Source organism: Chlorocebus sabaeus, chromosome 10, assembly GCF_047675955.1.
Source record: "Chlorocebus sabaeus isolate Y175 chromosome 10, mChlSab1.0.hap1, whole genome shotgun sequence".
Lineage (NCBI taxonomy): Eukaryota > Metazoa > Chordata > Mammalia > Primates > Cercopithecidae > Chlorocebus > Chlorocebus sabaeus.
Window position 1 is genome coordinate 29,051,758 of NC_132913.1, and position 16,639 is coordinate 29,068,396.

At 35.5% G+C, this 16,639-nt stretch overlaps 1 protein-coding gene across 1 annotated transcript in view; it reads right to left on the reverse strand.

The window, feature by feature from the left end:
* LRP1B (LDL receptor related protein 1B) overlaps positions 1–16,639 on the reverse strand; it is a 1,897,925-nt gene that overhangs the window by 1,559,901 nt on the left and 321,385 nt on the right. The window contains exon 2 of the mRNA XM_073019651.1: positions 6,712–6,834. Coding sequence (XP_072875752.1) covers positions 6,712–6,834 — 123 coding nt within the window. The remainder of the gene's footprint in view (positions 1–6,711; positions 6,835–16,639) is intronic.

Sequence of the window (16,639 nt, forward strand, 5' to 3'; positions counted from 1 at the left end):
AAAAGAATTGAAAGAGACATAAACTGTCCTCATGGGTCTCATATGCTTTCCCTTTAATCTGTAAGATCATTTCAGCTTTTCTACTGAACGAAAAGCTTAGCTTTGTGACTCTCATATATTAGCTCATTGCAAAGTGACCTCTAAATCACCATTACTTAGAAACACGGACCATACTTCTATCTGTTTTATAGTTCCTATAGTCTACTTTCAGTGCCTTATTCTACTATATAATTTTAAAGGGCGGTATCTGTTTGCTAATAACCTCCCACCTGAATTCTATTTTATTTCTCTGACCTATGTCAAAGGTAGAAAGTTTAGAAGGAAATTATGAAAGGATTTCTATCTTATATCCAAGGGGAAAGGTCAGTGTATGAATATAAGAAGTTCATTAAAATCCTACTACCTAAATAAAGTCTAAAATCTCACAAAAATGGAAACATAATAGAAGCACTGGTCAATTCATGCAGATTCACATCTCACCTAATGACTTATAGCCATTTTCATTTTTCATAGATGCTTCTCTTCCTAGTACCCAAGAGACTTGTTCTTTTTATGGCATTGTTCAATTAGAACTGATCACTCCCAAAGCCAGTGTGAAACAACCCTTTTGGGATGGCCTTCCATGATTTTCAAATGACAATGTATTTTTAAATTAGGTGGCCTGAGGATTCTTTTAGGAATTGGATCCTGCTTTATCTCAGTATTTCAAAAAAGGAGGGCAAGTTCAAAAAATATAAACTCTGTTTTCACTAACAAGAGCCAACTTAGAAGGGGAGAGAAGGATTATAAACTCAACTTCTTTATTTTTTTAAAATGAAATATTATCTACATTTCAGGACTGCAGTGTCAATTAGTATTTTTGACTATTGTATTTTTTAAATCATGTATTTCAAATTTAGCCAATTATTCAACATCAATGTTTTTGAAAGAGTTCCTAGAAAAAGTCACCTGCCCCCAAATAATTTCTATACCAAATTTATCCCAGTGTTTGAATGTAATATATCTGATCATTGGAAATTATTTATAACTTAACTTGATTAGCATATATAGATTAAACCTCTTCTCTAGCCATGTTTTAGGGAATAGAACTGACTTTCAGTTAGGTTTTGAGTAAGAATGAGAGAGGATCGACTGAGAGGGGGCAGTTGGATGGTCTTTCAAAAGAACCTCAAGGTAAGGTGCTTCGTTGTGGGCATCTGGAAGGCAGATGGGGTATGGAGTGGAGAAGGAATGTTACTATGGAATAGGCACTCATTCTGAGCACCTTACTGTGAGGCAGGTACTATCATTTCCATTGTACAGATGGGGTAATGGAGGCACAATAGTGTTAATTTAGTTGTCCAAGAGCAAAGATATTCATGGAAAAACTGAGCCTTGGAGCCAAGCAGTTGCTGTGACCATGTACTGTCCGTAACATCTCCTATGCAGCAGATGCCAAGGAGGAGAGTGAAGGGACACTGTGGTATATACTACCAAGTTCCTTTGCCTGCCCAATATCTCTTCTTCCCTTTTCTTTACTAGCGGAACACCAAATATTGTTTTGGAAAGCAACCAGGTCTTGTTGACAATACTCGTTGCCCCATGCCCCATATAACCCATTCTGGTGAAGGAGATCTACTGTGTTTGCTTTCTGTAAAATTTATCCTTTTCCTGACGGAGAGGCTCAGCTGGCATTGGCCTTTTCCCTTTTCTCTTTTCCTTCTGGCTGTCCAAAATGAAATTATCTACTAAGGGAGAAGCAGCCATACTGTGGATATGGTACTGAGTAGGAGAGATAGAAGAAGCCTGTAGTCATTCTGAATCTGTCACGTCAGTTCTGAATTACCCACGTTTGCAACTTCTCTTTTTATGAAAAAAGGAAAACCCTATTTGATTAAGTCACTGTTTCTATAACATGTGGTCAAATGCAATCCTAACCAATAAGGAAGTATGCAAAAATAGAAGGAAACAAAATTCAGTATATGTAGACTACACCATATTGGATCAGTCTGGCACCATGACTGGTGGATACAAACACAACTCCGTACTTCGTGCATTCATTGTGTAAGGTTATGCTGTTCCATATAGCAGCAGTGCCTGAGCACAAACCTGCCTCAACTGTATAGCAGATATATTTCAGCTATGCTACTACAACAAAGATTTGGCAAATTATATAGCCTGTTGGGCAGATCTGACCTGTGTGGCCTGTTACTGTACAGACTGTAAGCTGAGAGATTTTGTTTTCTTCCTCCTTTTTAAAGGTTTTCAAAACAAACTGAAAAATAAATAAAAACAAAGAATATGCAACAGAGATCATATGGACCTTTAAAGCCTAAATATTTACTATCTGATCTTTACAGAAAATGCATGCTGACCCTTGTAGAAGGACAGGACAGAGAAGAGTCCAGTTTGCAAATATTGCTTAGGCCATTTTTGTTATCCTTTGTTGGTCAATGAGTCATTACGTCCAAAACATGATCTGTGACGGAAGAACTCAATCAATGATTCTTTGACGAACAATGAGCAGGAAATAAGGAAGAAGTTTGAATAGCATGGCTAATACTTTTCTTTCTTAAAAAGAAAGAATCTAGTTTTAAGTACAATGATATCAGATATCCGGAAAATATCATACATCAGCTGGAGCCAAGTGTTGAAAAAGAAATATCATTAAGCATCCCACAGAAAATTCTAGAAGGAATTCAATTTTAAATACCTCAGAAGTGCCTTTTAAGAAGACGTTCCTGATACAGGTGGTACCAAGCTTTCATTCTCTAACTAAACACTTCCACTATTTATTTTCATTCCCATCACATGCTATGCTAACAACACTGGGTTAAAAGCTCTGAGTAGAAAGATGATGATTTCCCTGATTTTCTATTCTCATTGCCTATAGAACCTAAAACTGGTGTTAGTCTTTATTTAGACACTTGAAAAATTATTTTAAACAATATGCAGAAATAAAAGCTTTCATTTTTATGACTCAAAGTCCTTTCTCATACACAATGGTAAGATTATAAATTATTAAAATTTTCCAGTTGTGTATTTTAGATAATTCTTCCCAACATGAAATCAGCTTAGTTGTAAGTCAACCTCGTACAACAGTTTTCTATGTGTATTGCTGTTAGCGAACTTTAACTTCTGCTTCATGAATGCTAGAGAATACGCTAGAGCCTGGGAACAAGCAAACACAGAAGAGAAGGAAAACATGGACTTGATAAACTTTCAGATTTCTAATTATCTAAATTTTATTTAGTTTCTAGGATTTCTTATTGTTCTGTACATATGTTTTCCTTCTAAAGCATTTTATAAGTAAAGCTTTTCTTCTTGCTAACCAATATCCATTTACTTCCTGTTAGAATTTTGTCACTTCAGAGATTTCACAATGACACAATAAATTCTATGCTACAGCGGTCTCTCTATCATTTTAAAGCTAAGTGGATTTCCAAAAAAAATAACTATTGCATCAGTTGTTTTTATCTAATATTTTGAAGATACAAAATACTTTGTCTTCAAATCAAAGATGTTAAAATATTTTTGTTCATATACTGAGCACAAAATTAATCTTCCTAAGAATCAGTCTCCAAGGTTTTCCATTATTAATATTTATCTTTCATATCAAATGTATACATTCATATAATTATAAAATTATGCAATTACTTTATGTAGATTAGTGAAGACTGCATGTGAATATCATAAAACAACACATTACAAAGTACTGTGATTACAGAAAATGATAATGGTGAACATCTGGATTGAGAAATTTAAATTTGCAAAAGACCGATACTTTCATAAAGCTTTTTTTTCTATGCATGTCCGAATTTCAACTGGTATTGACTGAAACCATTTATATGGAACAGGCTAATTAAATATAAATCTAAATATCTTGAACAGATTAAATGAATAAAACAGTTAGAAAATACAGTTATTTCTCTGTCTTTGTTATGTGGCTAATCAATAAAGAGCAGTTTCAGTGTTGCCTTTAAGGATATTCAGCAACGTTAATGTTAGAGGATAAAATACGAATGGCCAAAGTGAAGAAACATTTTAAATTTGAATCCATCAAATGTTATTGGAGAGAAAAAAACTATATACTTAAACTGCCAAAAATATCTTGAGCAGGTATGAATTTTATTTTACAAACTAAGTAAGCAGAATATCAATCTCTATTTTTAATTAACTGACATTCTATTTCCAATTTGAGGCCTCTGTCTGCTAAAAGCCCCTAATCTCTGTGAACTGAAGGACCCCCTTATTACACAAATTCAAGGTGGTATGTACCTTATCGGCAGGGCGGTTGTTCAAATATTTAACAGAATTGCAGTGGGACTTTAACCATTTTTAGTAGATATCTAATCAATCAGGGTGAATACTGCTCAGTGTGCATAGGCCTGGTCCACTGGTGTGGGCCTGCTGGGTATCTGCCATGATTTTAAAGACATGGAGTGGGCATAGGAGGAGGGCGGAATATTTGTCATCACCTACTTTGACATGCATTGAGAGGTCTATTTTCTCTCTGGACTTTACCTACTGACTACACAGGTTAATACTGCCCCTTTAGACACAAAATCTCTCCAGTCTGATTCTCCACTGAGCTCCCTCTTGAGCACAAAGGGAACATCCTTGTTTACCATTCTTCACCAGCATGAAGGAGACTCCGGCCTAGAAGTGCCATGCTACCATTTCTTCTCAACTACTATTGCATTGTGCCAGTCACACAGTTCTATGGCATTTCTCCTCCACTCTGGCTTTCCAGCATATGAATTCTGCAAATCTATGTCATGTCCTTGTTATTTTCTCCATCACAGAATTCGTGGGAGGATCAGGGCAGAATGTGAGACCCCATTACCAAAATTAAAGAACCCTGACTCTTACTCTGATTATGCTATGGCAGTCTTTCCTTGTAGCTAAAGAGGAGAGAATTTCATTTCTAGATAGCACTTGAAAAGGAGAGGGCTAAAGCTTAAAGAGAGTTGGGATATTGAAAAGTGGCCTCACTATTTGTATAATGTAGGACCAAAGCATTTATTATTGTTGTTTTTCCACATTCCTGTATCTCTTCATTCATATGCACAATACTGAGATTTATCTTCCCTTTACAAACACCTTTATTAAGATGTAATTGACATAACATAATTTACCCATTTAAAATGTGCATTCCTGTGTTTTAAAACATATCAACACAGTTGTGCAAGCATCATCACAATCTAATTTAAGAACATTTTCATCAATCCCCCAAAGACCATATATTCAATAAGAGTCATTCCTCATTCCCTTCCCTGTGACCTACTTTACCTAGCTCCTGGCAACCTCTCTCTGCTTTTCTATCTCTATAGATTTTCCTATTTTGTATCTTGTATATGAAGGTAATCATAAAACATGTGATCTGTTTTGATGAGCTTCTTTCCCTTAGCATATTTTCCAGGTTCATCCATGTTGTAGCATGCATGAGTCCTTCATTCCTTTTTATTACCAAATAATATTCCTCTATATGGGTTTATCATAATTTATGCATTAGAATTTTTCCTATGAATCTTTTATTTTTAACTTATCTGCTGAGAACCTTGTCTATGCTGTAAGGAGTCTAGTAAAGAGTTTTGAAAGGATTTTGGGCATTAACTGGTGAAATTGGTGAAAATTAGAAATGTAGCAGTAAATGATTATAACCTCTTCCTGTGGAAAAAGCAATCAGCTCAAAATAAAGAGAAGCAATTCTTGCAAATATTCAAGTATTCACTGTTTGAGAAACCTTAAAAAGACTGTCGAACATAAAGGAAATTAGTAAGCATTTGCCTCTAACAGCAAGATTTTCTTCAAAACTGTCTGCAAGACTTGAAAACAGATAAATGAAAATGGAAAATGGAACCAATAATTGTTATTTCAACATTATCAAGCAATGAAGATGATGTATCTTTTTTTCACATTAATTTCATACAACTATGTGGTTACTCTGGGGATGATATTGACATGTCAGCATACCTGGTTGCCTGAGGAGCACAGGTTGATATGAGAAGTTCTAGAAATATCACTACCAATATTCAGGGAACTGTTCATACCCCTTATGATAAGTGGGTATTAAAAAAAGTGGGCCATATGTAGCTATGGTCATATTATTATTTATAATTTTGTTGTAGTGGTATTTGTAATATGGAAAAAGCCTTCGTTGGATTCCAAGTTATAGTAGTACAACTATGATTAGGATTCATATATACTAAGGGTTTCTGAATGTGATATTATAAATACAAATATCCTAACTCTATGAATGGATAAAGTTTCTATCTTTCAGTCTCAGAGGAAAATATGTTCAATTATATGTGTAGTGCCTTAAAATATTAATAGAAATAACATAGGAACTAAAGCTTGATTTCTTCAATATTCCTTCTGTCTCAAAATGTGTGAGATAATTTATTGGGGAAGATCTTTTCCCTTTTAGTTATATATTTTAAATAAATTTTTTCTCAAGTCATTTTTTTCTAGTGTTAACACAATCACATTGAAGTAATTAACTTCACATTTTCTTCCTTTCATAAGTTAATTCACACTCCAAAACTGCATTTTAGGCTCTCTTTCACATAGTCATATTTTAAAAAACACAAACAAAAGGTTTCAAATTTCTTAGGCTATTTGGGGGAAAAAAAAAAGAAGAATCTAGAACAGCAGTCATCTGTGAAAATAACTGACATTTAGTTTGACATGTAAGATAAATCCGAATGGCATGAGAACCTTTCTACTCACAGGTATCTAAAGACTCGTCTGAATCATCAGGGCAGTCAGGGTCCCCATCACACAGCCAGCTCTGGGAGACACAAGTCACATGATCGTGGCAAAGAAATTCACCAGGATCACACAACTGCTGATCTGAAAATGAAAATGTTTCGAAATAAAATATGAATGATCTCAACATGGGCAGAAGGAGCAGTACAAAGATGAAATGTGAGAAAGCAATACATAAAAGGTACATGAATATGATCCACATTTTCTGTTCAGCAACAAAGACAAACCAATTATTTTTCTTAATTTTAACTACTCAGCTCAAACACACAATTTTAATACACTTGACTTTGTTATAGGTTCACACAATCTGTTCTGGAAATAGTCAAAAATTCTGTTTGTGTTGATGACTCGGGGCTTTATCGGATCAAAGATGGAATATAGATATTTCAACAAGTAAGTTTTATATAAGATGTTGAATCAAAGCAGAGGCTCTTGAGCATAGAAATTTTAGTTTCTCAGCTCCAAGAGAAAGAAAAAATCAGTTGAGTTAAATATTAATATCATAGTTAAAAATCCATTTCTGAGATTCAGTTCTTAACCATCCATCCTGATACTGGGACTTCGTGTCTCTACGTGAGTTGGATACCCAATATCACAGTATTTTCTTTTTTTTTTTTTTTTTTTTTTTTTTGCCATGACTTCCAAAGTGACAACTTCTGCTACTAGACGGCAGAAGTGATAGTAAACTTCTATAAGGTTTTTTTTTTTTTTTTTTTTTCTAACTCAGATGTTCTACAGTTGGTTGTGACTAAAATGTCTGCTGTTTTCCTTCCTTTGTTTCAGGATATTTGATATCTGCAGCCTTCCCTTAAGTCCTCTCAAACTTGTCAGATGTTTATTTTTTCACAACATATTTACTTATATCATGTGAATCCCTTTAACAACTAATTCTTCTCTACATCTTAGTATGCCTGAAATAGGAATGTTTCTTACAATCACGGTCTCTGAATGTGAAGAAGTGTTGGGAATACCTTAGCCATTATATTTCACTGGTAATTTTGTTATGTGTATATAAAAATAACTTAAGATTTTAAAAAGCCAACATTAAATAGCTCTCGGTGAGCTCTTTCAATAAATATCAAATAAAAATTTTAAGTGATATGAAAGCATTAGGCCATAACTTAATTGACACTTTTGCCCGAGCAATATGGAAAATAATACTACATATTACTCTCAGTGGTATCCTAGATTTGATTTAATATGGTACATATTTCCTTTCTCTCCCTCAGCTTCCCTCCTCCTGATACCAGCAGCATAAATTTCAGTAAATACGCATTACAAACACATATATCTTTAAAATCTACAGATGTGGGGTATAAGTGTAGCCTTTTCCATACTCAAGCTATAGCTATTTTATCCTATTATATTTTCATTAAGTTAACCACCAACAACATGTTCATCACCATCACTATCATAATGATTTTTTACATTAAGTTGCTTGAGCATACTTTGTATTTGGCCCCAGACTTGGTGCTGTAGAATCAAAGATGTAGAAGCCAGTCTTTGTCTTAAAGGATCAAATAGACTAGTTGTGTCTACAGATATCACTCCCCAAAAAATGGTAAAAGAAGAGGCCACAGGAAGAGACAGGTTGAGACAAATTAAAAAAAAAAAAAATAGTTTTGGGATGCCTGCATCACTCTCAAGATGGGTGGGCTTTGGATAAGTGGAATACAGGACATTCCAGATAAAGTTTAAACAGTTGGCTAAGGTAATAACTATTGTGGTGCATTTGAGATAAAATACATTTTCTACTGAAATGGAAATGTCATTCAGGTTATAAGACCTGGGTTTTCCCCACCAAACAGTGGTGTGTGATATTTATAAGTATGCTTGAATGCTAGAGGAGGAGTGCTTACATTTTGCTTTAGGCTGTCACATAATTTTCGAAGTTAATGTAGAGAAAGAGCATGGAATAAAATTCAAATTATTTTACTTATAGATAAGGAGACTATATAATTTATCACCAAGCTGAGAGAGTTCTGAGACTGAAAGCAGGTTTATTAGTAATTACACTGGGACAACAGGTATAAACCAAGTTTATCCCAGAAAAGTCAGAATGGATGCTAATTTTATCTATAGCTACTTTGTGTTTGATCTATGATCTTGAAATGCTAGATTTTACCTCATTCCTCCTAAACCATAAAAAATTGTTATGTGGAGAGGGGGAAATGTCATTCCATAGTGTGTAACTCAGTGAATAATTGATAAGTACTTGTTGAAAATACAAAGAAGTAAAGAAGACCATAAAAATGATTTATGGTGTTGGAATAGAGCATCTAAAAACATAGGTCAAGATCAGTTATGAAGGACCTTGATTGCCATTAGAAGTATTCTGTCTGTAATTTGAAGCCATGGAAAATACTTAAGAAAAAGTAATTAATAATAAAACATGCTACAAAGCCATCTCCTAGGAGACTCTTACAATTCTCTAGAGAAGAGTTCAAGGTGATTGGACTAAGGTATTGGGGAATTAAATGAATTCTAATGAATTCTAATCATAAACACTCTGATCCAAGTGATGTGACATATGAGTTAAGAATTGGTGACTAAATATTTGAAAGGCCCCAATATGTCTTCAAGTATATAAACTTAAACAATGGATGGCGTCATAAGATCAAGTTATGATATGTAGATAGAAAAAAAAAAAAAAAGACTGGTTTCATGTGTACATATGTCTGTGAACCTGCTTATGGTGGGGAGTGGAATAATAGTAGAAATAACAGAAGAATAAATAGTGAATGTTTTATAGTTCTATGTAGTGCAAAAAGCACCACCCCATCTCAATTTGTTCATTCATTTATTTATGTCACACATATTATTGAACTTCTACTGTGTTCCAGGCACTAGGGATACCATAATGAAAATAAATAAATAAAAATAGAGCGGAATGCCTGTGATCATGGATCTTACATTATAAAGGGAGGAGAGAAACAAAAACGAAACAAATGAGCTAAGTGTATAGCATATTAAAAGACAAACCTTATTGAGAAAAGTAGAACACAGATGGGGGACTGACAGAGTTTGGAGGCTGGTACATTTCAAATAGGTGGTCAGAGTATATGTCACAGAGAATATGACATTTGAATAAAGGCTGAAGTAAGGTGAGAGTGACACTCACTTGAATTAAAGGTCAAGGGCTAAGGATTTGAGGCAGGAGGGTGCTCAGCAAATTTAAGGAACACAAAAGAGGTCAATGTGCCTGCAGAAAAAGATAAATTAGGAAAAGATGTCGTAAGGGGAGTATGGGATTCCAGAGATCAGGTAAATATTTTTTTTTTTTTTTTTTTTTTTTTACTAAAAGCAAACAAACAAATAAAAAACAGGATGGAGGACCATTAAAAGATTCTGAAGAGTGTAACAGTGTTAACAACTTTTCCACTCCCGTAGTTCTGCAAGTGACAGGGAGGGTTACAGCTCATTGACTCCTGCAGTCAGCAGCTCAGTAGGCGGGAGCGTTATAGCTCTTTGCTTCCGCCATTCAGAGAGTTCTGGGTTCTTGCGCCACAACCAATAATAAGGCATGCAGACTGGAGAGGGTTAAGGCAGAGATTTATTAAGTGACAGAAAAGATGTCAGCAGCAAGAGGGGGCCCAAAAGAGGGTTGCCTGCTGTGGGGCTAGGTTTGGGGTCTTAATGGGCTGAGAATGAGGAGGAGTGGGTTGACTGGTCTATGAGCCGTTTTTGAAAATGCAACACTCAGGAAGAGACAGGATAGTGTAAAGAACCAATTGGAGGCAGAAGTGAAGCCTTGGCCCACAACCAATTGAGAGCTTTAGTGACATTTCACTTTTTGCAAATGAAGAATTTGTCTGTGGCCAATCACAGAAAGATAGATATATGTAAAACAGATGAAAGGTAAGAGATAATCGGGAGGAAGAGTACAAAATGGGACAAAGGCACCAAGGGGTGAGAAATGTGCCCCAAAAATACTGAAATTTCTTCATCCGGGCTCACAGAGTGGGTGTTTTCATATAGGGATGTGGGCTTTTTCTTATCTGGGGCCTGCAGCTTGATTTTCAGGCTGTTTTTGGTTTGAAGGAGTTCTACCGAGGACCTGCCCTAACTGCCTGACTCAGTGGTTTCTTTCTTCCTCCTCTCTCATCAGGATCTGGCTTACTTTTTTAAAGAATAATTTTGTCTACTATGTTGAGAAGATATACTGCAGGGTGGAAGCAGGGAGATCAACTGGAATTTTATTGCAATGATCCAGGTGAGAGGAGATGGTACTGTGGAAAAACACATTGGTTGAATGGAATTTCAAGACTGTATTTAAACAGGAAACTGAAGTCAAATATTATATTAACTATTGAATAAATGCCAGGATCTTAAATTCAGATATTTGAACCCAAATCTATAACTTTTCAACCATTTAAAAAATATACGGATTATGGGATGTTTTGGAGACATCCAAGAAGAAATATCTAATAGTGAAATATTTAAGTCTATAATTCAGCAGACTGGGTAAAAATGGAAACAAAAGAGAACTGGGGCTAAAAGAAGTTAGTGAAAAACTATAGGAATAGGAAAAGAAATAGCTGTAGACTAAATTAAAGTGAAAGGAGGGTGGGGGATGAATAGGCAGTCAAAAGAAAGAGGCAAAGAGGTAAGGGTAGGTCAGGCAGGGAGACAGAGGAAACAAGGTCCAGCCACAGATACAGGAGGAGGATGCATGGGGAAAGGAGACTTACTAAAGTTATGTGAAATTCTGATAACTGAATCACTCATGACAAAGTTCAAGCACTGTGAGTTCTAAAAATTTAGAGTAGACACATAGGCTGAGGGAAAGATATCAGTAGAGAAGAGAGACTGGAGGCCTAAGAAGAAGGTGAAAGTAGAGCTATGTGCCGGAGAAAAACTTGTAGAGGTGGAATAAGAACTGAAACAATAGTAGAAACACTTGTCCTGAGGAAAAAGGATGGAAAAATGAAATAGATTGATTTTTTTGCTGGTAGGGAAGAAAGTTAACATAGTCATAGTCGGTTGTGTTTTCTCAAAGAACTGAGAAGCAGGATTAGTTTTAGAAATCTGAAGAAGGTAGTAAGAGGTGAAGCCAGTGGGACTTCCTGGGTCAAGTGAGGACTTAGAGGACTTTTCTGTCTTAGAAGAGGATTTTAAACGCACCAATCAGCACTCTGTAGCTAGGACTGTAAAATTGACCAATCAGCACTGTGTAGCTAGCAAGAGGATTGTAAAATGCACCAATCAGCACTCTGCAAAAATGCACCAATCAGTGCTCTGTAGCTAGCAAGAGGACTGTAAAATGCACCAATCGGCACTCTGTGAAATGCACCAATCAGTAGGATCCTAAAAGTAGCCACTTAGAGGGAGAATTGAAAAGAAAGGTGCTCTAATAGGACAAAAACGGAACATGGGCAGGGACAAATAAAGGAATAAAAGCTGGCCATCCCAGCCAGCAGCAGCAACCCGCTTGGGTTGCTTTCTATGCTGTGGAAGCTTTGTGCTTTCACTCTTAACAATAAACCTTGCTACTGCTCATTCTTTGGGTCCGTGCCATCTTTAAGAGCTGTAACACTCACTGCTAAGGTCTGTGGTTTCATTCTTGAAGTCAGCAAGACCACGAACCCACCGGAAGTAACCAACTGTGGACACAGTAGAACAGTAAAGGGTGGTAAAGGTTTAGAATAATTGCTGTAGAGTTAGGAAAGGAATCAACTAAGAATTTGAGAAAGAATAACTTTCTACTAGCAATGAGGATCCAGCTAAGGTTAACAAGTATATAGTTGACAGTTGGATGTTTTATTCATTTTTATTATTTTTATTCATTTTATTTATTTTTATTAAGACATTTTACTTTGTCTTAATATCCAAATATTCTCCTATATGGATGCATAGATATAGAATAATTCTTAGGGAAAATCTCAGAAGAAAATCCCTTGGGAAAATATGCAAACCAATTGTGATGGTTAATACTGTCAACTTGATTGTATTGAAGGATGCAAAGTATTGTTCCTGGGTGTGTCTGGGGGGGTGTTGCCAAAGGAGATTAACATTTGAGTCAGTGGACAGGGAGAGGCAGACCCACCCTCAGTCTAGGTGGGCATGATCTATTCTGCTGCCAGCATGGCTAGAATAAAAGCAGGCAGAAGAAGGTGGAAGGACTAGACTGGCTGAATCTTCTGGCCTCCACCTTTCTCCTGTGCTATGTGCTTTCTGCCCTCAAACATCAGACTCAAGTTCTGCAGTTTTTGGGCTTTTGGACTTACACCAGTTATTTGCCAGGGGCTCTCAGACCTTCAGCCAAGACTACACTATCAGCTTCCCTACTTTTGAGGTTTGAGGACTCAGAATGGCTTCCTGGCTCCTCAGCTTCCAGATGGCCAGATTACAAGGGACTTCACCTTGTGATCATGTAAATCAATTCTCCTAATAAATTCCCTTTCATATATACATCTATCCTACTAGTTCTGTCCCTTTAGAGAACCCTGACTAATACACCACCTATTCTCAATACTCATATGTATATAGAGATATACACAAATCCATCATGCTTCAAAAATAACATTTTTTTTTTTTTTTTCAGGAATAAGATAGACTTAATGGGATTTACCTAATGAGCCTATGTTATCAGCTTGCTAAGGCAAGTTTCAACCTCTAAAGACAATTTACATTGTTACCGTTTGGGGGACAGTTTTATATTATACCTCTAGGAAATCGCAGTTAAGAATAGCCTACTATATAACCTACCTATTTATTTTTCAACCAGATATTCCTTTTGAAAGTCAGTTTTTAAAAACATTAGATATAGGATTCAAGCGAAAAAATTTTTCAGTATTTCAAGATGATTACCTAAACATATATCCACCCTATTGAGTTCCTTGAATCAGAACCTAAACATGTTGTATATATGTGTGTTTTTCATTTATCTTATTTAATGCTTCATCCCACACTTCTGAGATAGTCAGACTAATCTTATTTTAAATGTCTTCCTATTATATGAAACATAGTGTTTTACACTGTAATTAAAACAAGGAGCTTATGAAAATGTGAAGGCGGTTTCACTTACATCCCTAAGGAAGAAGATCAAAGCTAGTACCATGTATATCTCTTTATAATAATAGATTCTTGCAATCAAAAGACATGAAAAGATTAGGACAAGCATAGCCTACACAGTTTACTCAGTTTGGATTCACCCTGGCATGAGAAAAGCTTAGTATAATTATCCTTCTATACTTATATGAAAACATCTAATTATATATTTTAATAGAAATTTATAATAAATATTTTTGAAAGTTGGATATAGTCATAGCTGAAAAAAAGTATATACATGAGTTGTCACAGACTAGCTAATTTATATTTTCTCATTTTAAAATCAAGATGAACTGCTAATTTGGATCTTTTCAGAAAACAGAAACGAAGTCAAATACTAAAACTAACATCAGTAGGGGTCTACTCCACAACTATATAACCCCTAGCTCCTTGAATATTTTACCATGATTAATTTACAAAAATCATATACCATCTTTCCTAAAAGTTCACTTGTTATACTAATGTTGTATATACTAATATTACCTTAATAATTGCCTAATGAATGTATAAAAGGCCACTATAGAAAAACTTTAAGGAAATATAAATGATTCATTCTGGTAGCTAATTACAAATTAAACGTAAAGGAGGGATAGCATGCATTAAACAGCAATATCCCCGGGGACTCAGATAATAAGGTTTAAAAATACTTTCAAAGAATAGGTAAGATAGATACAATCGTCTGAGCAGCTAAGTATTAGGGAAATGCTGTGACTTATGTTTTCAGAGTTTAGTTAACATCAAATACTTATTTATTGTCCCTACATCTCATTGCTAATTTAAACATAGAATGTTTCATGACATAGGATGATTCATACCACAACACTCGTAACTGCTAAAAGAGAAATATGGTTATATTTTCTTTTGTCTCATATAGCAGACAATGAATTCATTACCAGGAGAACAGAATTCTTGTAGAGGCCTACACAAGATATTACAAATGCAGCTCCTAATTTTGATAAAGTTCATGTAATGTAACAAGAACAATGTTTGTTATCAAATATCAAGTACCTTAATCCCTTTCCTTTACATTCACCTGCCTCAGAAAAATGTACATATGTAGATAAAACATAAATTGTTCAGAATTCCATTTAAATTGTTTTTCATAATATGGTTAGAGGTCTTCTTTCTAAATACTTTCTTCTACTGTCATTTTACCAATTCAACATACACTTCTAACTCTCATTATTATTCTATTCACTTTCCTTAAATATAACACATATATATAATTTTTTTTTTGAGATGGTGTCTCGCTCTGTCGCCCAGGCTGGAGGGCAGTGGCGCCATCTTGGCTCACTACAAGCTCTGCCTCCCAGGTTCACGCCACTCTCCTGCCTCAGCCTCCTGAGTAGCTGGGACTACAGGTGCACATCACCATGCCTAGCTAATTTTTATATTTTTAGTAGAGACTGAGTTTCACCATGTTAGTCAGGATGGTCTCCATCTCCTGACCTCGTGATCCACCTACCTCGGCCTCCCAAAGTGCTGGGGCTACAGGTGTGAGCCACTGCACCTGGCCAACATTTCTATATCTTGACTGTTATAATCCTTTGTTTGGGATGCACTTTCCTATCTAACACATTTCTAATCAATCATTCACTAAAGTCTAATGGCATTTTAGATACTTTAATAAAAACTTTCTGGCCTGGTGTGGTGGCTCATACCTGTAATCCCAGCACTTTGGGAGGCCAAGGTGGTCAAATCATGAGGTCAGGAGTTCGAGACTATCCTGACCAACATGGTGAAACCCCACCTCTACTAAAAATTCAAAAATTAACCAGGCATGGTGGTGTGCGCCTATAATCCCAGCTACTCAGGATGCTGAGGGAGGATGATCGCTTGAACCCAGGAGGCAGAGGTTGCAGTGAGCTGAAATCGTGCCACCGTACTCCAGCCTGGGCAACAGAGTGAGATTCCATCTCAACAACAACAACAAAAAAACACAAACTTTCCCAGTGAACGTTTTCTTTTTCTGTCACTGGATCCACAACACTCTACTCAAAACACCAAAAAACTTCTATTGTACTTTGCCACATATATTGTACCTACTGTGTGATGAACTTCTAGAGGGCAGGGGGTTCTGTTCTAAGACTTCATGTTTACAATAACATAAGACTTCAGGGCTACAGGACACTATATTATGTGAGACAAGCCAGGAAAGGAAAGTTAAACATCTTAAACATGACATGTTCTCATTCATATGTGGAAGCTACAGAAGTTTATCTTATAGAAGTAAAAAGTGGAACTGAGGATACTAGGGGTTAGGAAGGATAGTGGGACAGGGGGGATAGGAAGAAGTTTGTTATAGGATACAAAATTACATCTAGATAGGAGAAATAAATTTCTAGTGAACACTAGAATCACTGTAGATACAGTGTAGTATCATTGTAGAATTACTATGATTAACAATAATATATTATAGTTTCAAATAGTGAGAAGGAGGATATTGGACGTTCCCAACACCAATAAATGATAAATGTTTGAGATGATAGATATGCTAATTACCCTGATTTTATCACTGTACAATATATCTATGGAAACATCATTATCTGTCCGAATATGTACAATTATTATATGTCAAAAATATAATTAAAGAAGACTTCAATGAAAAACATCAAATTTTCTGCCAATAATTATACATTATTTTTTGCAAAAAGAGGAGCTAAAAGAAAAACCAAAGCAATACTAGTATTCTAGTATTTTCAGGATGATAAATAGCTTTTTTAGTTAATCGCCAAAATAAAATTAAGTTCTCCCATGGTTAAAATGAAATACCTGAATAGTAAAGATTACACTATATAAAATTAAAACAACCATGAAAACTGTAAAGCAAGCTTGAGAT